The sequence below is a fragment of the Rhea americana genome, unplaced genomic scaffold (genome assembly GCF_003343005.1).
Source record: "Rhea americana isolate MKP2758 unplaced genomic scaffold, rheAme1 scaffold_408, whole genome shotgun sequence".
NCBI lineage: Eukaryota > Metazoa > Chordata > Aves > Rheiformes > Rheidae > Rhea > Rhea americana.
In genome coordinates, this window is record NW_028186544.1 from 387,855 (window position 1) to 389,577 (window position 1,723).

Genomic DNA, 1,723 nt, shown 5'->3' on the forward strand with positions numbered 1-1,723 from the left:
GCGCCATGAGCGTGGTGATCCGCAACGCGCAGCGGGCGGTGGTGGTGCGGCGTGCCCCGCTCCGCCGCGCCGTCGGCGCCCTGCGGGCCGCCCTGGGTGCCGCGCGCTTCGACGTGGCGCTGGTCTGCGCCAGCAACGGCACCATGCGGCGGCTCAACGCGGCCTACCGGCGGCGCGACGAGCCCACCGACGTGCTCTCCTTCCCCTTCCACCAGGTGGCCGCGGGGGAGCTGCCGCGGCCCCGCTTCCGCGACGAGTACAACCTCGGGGACATTTTCCTGGGGGTGGAGTACATCGGCGAGCAGTGCCGCCGCAGCGGGGAGGACTTCGACAGCGTCCTCGCGGTGAGCTGCCCCCGCCCACTAAACTCTTTTTTTTCCTCTAAGGCAGAAAAGGTGGAGTTTGATCGGGGGTAGGGAGAAAGTCTGTTTACAGAAACAGCATCTTGTTACTGTGCTTGTTTGGGAAGAGCTGAGTTTGTTTTTTGCAGGCTAGCGGCAAGCGCTAGGTATCTGTAGTATGCATTGCTTATTTTTCTTTCTCTGTACAGGTGACTGCAGCCCATGGATTGTGTCATTTGCTTGGCTACCAGCACAACACGAAATCACAGTGGCAACAGGTATAATGGTGTCCTCAGGTTGGGAAGCTTTATAGTATGATACAGTAACAGACAGAAACTGTAGCAGATAACGCATTATGTAATTGCATGCAATTATATGTAATGTAATGCATCATACCAAAACCAAATGAATTTCCTTTTCTAGGGTCTCATACGATAAGATAACTCGCAAATCTTGGCACTGACATGGAAGGCCCTGCAGCTTTTTTAATCGTATTAATTATTTTTAGTCATATTAATTTAATTCATCTTGATTGTCTGAAAATATTAAGTCCCTGCAAGCAAAATTACAGAATTATAACTCTGTTGTTTATGTCAATGGCACTTGAGATGTTTGTGTTTTGTGTACATGAATTTTTACAGAGTTCAAACACAGGGTTGCACATGGACTCTTAGCTAGGTAATTCTGGAGGTGTGACTGTGCCTCCATTGTGCAGGAATGGGTGAAAGAGCCATGCAAAGTTGTCAAGACAAAACATTTCCAGAAAGAAATGCCTTTTTTACAGGAGCAGAACATGGGTGGCATTTTAAACATGCACTTTGGTGCAATAACGTGTATTTAGGAAATCTCAAAAAAAAATTTTAAACGTAGTGCAGTTGTGGAACTGAGATTAATTTAACTGCCTGGTTAAGATCACACAGAAAATTACCTGCAGTAAAGAACAAGCCCTGCTCCTACAGGGTTTCCTCTCTGGGAAGTAGCTTATGCTCTCTCCTGTAAGGTGTTAATTAATCAGGCTGGGGGAACACATGACTGAGTGACAGTCCACTTTGGAAAAAGCTTTGCAAAATGCCTACTCATAGGAGTGTTTCTTAAACGTCCTCTGAAAGGTGGGAGCTAGCCGTGGCTTTGGCTGCAGGGGGGCGGATGGTGCTTGCCCACGCCTTAGGGGTTTTCCTCTGTGCCTCCTCCTTTCCGCAGATGTACCAGAAGGAGAAGGAGATCCTGGAGGAGCTGAGCAGAGCCACCGGCGCCGAGCTCCGGCCCCTGACAGCGGACCTCTTCTGAGGGAGCCGGCGGGGGGGAGGGCTGTCGGCGGACGTGCGGCCTCCGGCGGCGCCCCAGTAAAGCCGCTTTTGCTCCGCCGCCGTCTCTCGCCGTGG

The 1,723-nt window shown here is 51.4% G+C and overlaps 2 protein-coding genes across 2 annotated transcripts in view; both read left to right on the plus strand.

Moving 5' to 3' along the window:
* Positions 1–5: 5 nt before the first annotated feature.
* Positions 6–1,705, plus strand: YBEY (ybeY metalloendoribonuclease). The gene is made up of 3 exons (XM_085314574.1): positions 6–344; positions 551–619; positions 1,542–1,705. Exons 1-3 carry the CDS (start codon positions 6–8, stop codon positions 1,626–1,628), a joined length of 495 nt encoding a protein of 164 aa, XP_085170700.1. The 3' UTR covers positions 1,629–1,705.
* Positions 1,632–1,723, plus strand: part of POFUT2 (protein O-fucosyltransferase 2) — a gene marked incomplete at its 5' end in the record, with an annotated part of 13,611 nt that continues 13,519 nt past the window's right edge. The window contains one exon of the mRNA XM_085314557.1: positions 1,632–1,684. Coding sequence (XP_085170683.1) covers positions 1,632–1,684 — 53 coding nt within the window. The remainder of the gene's footprint in view (positions 1,685–1,723) is intronic.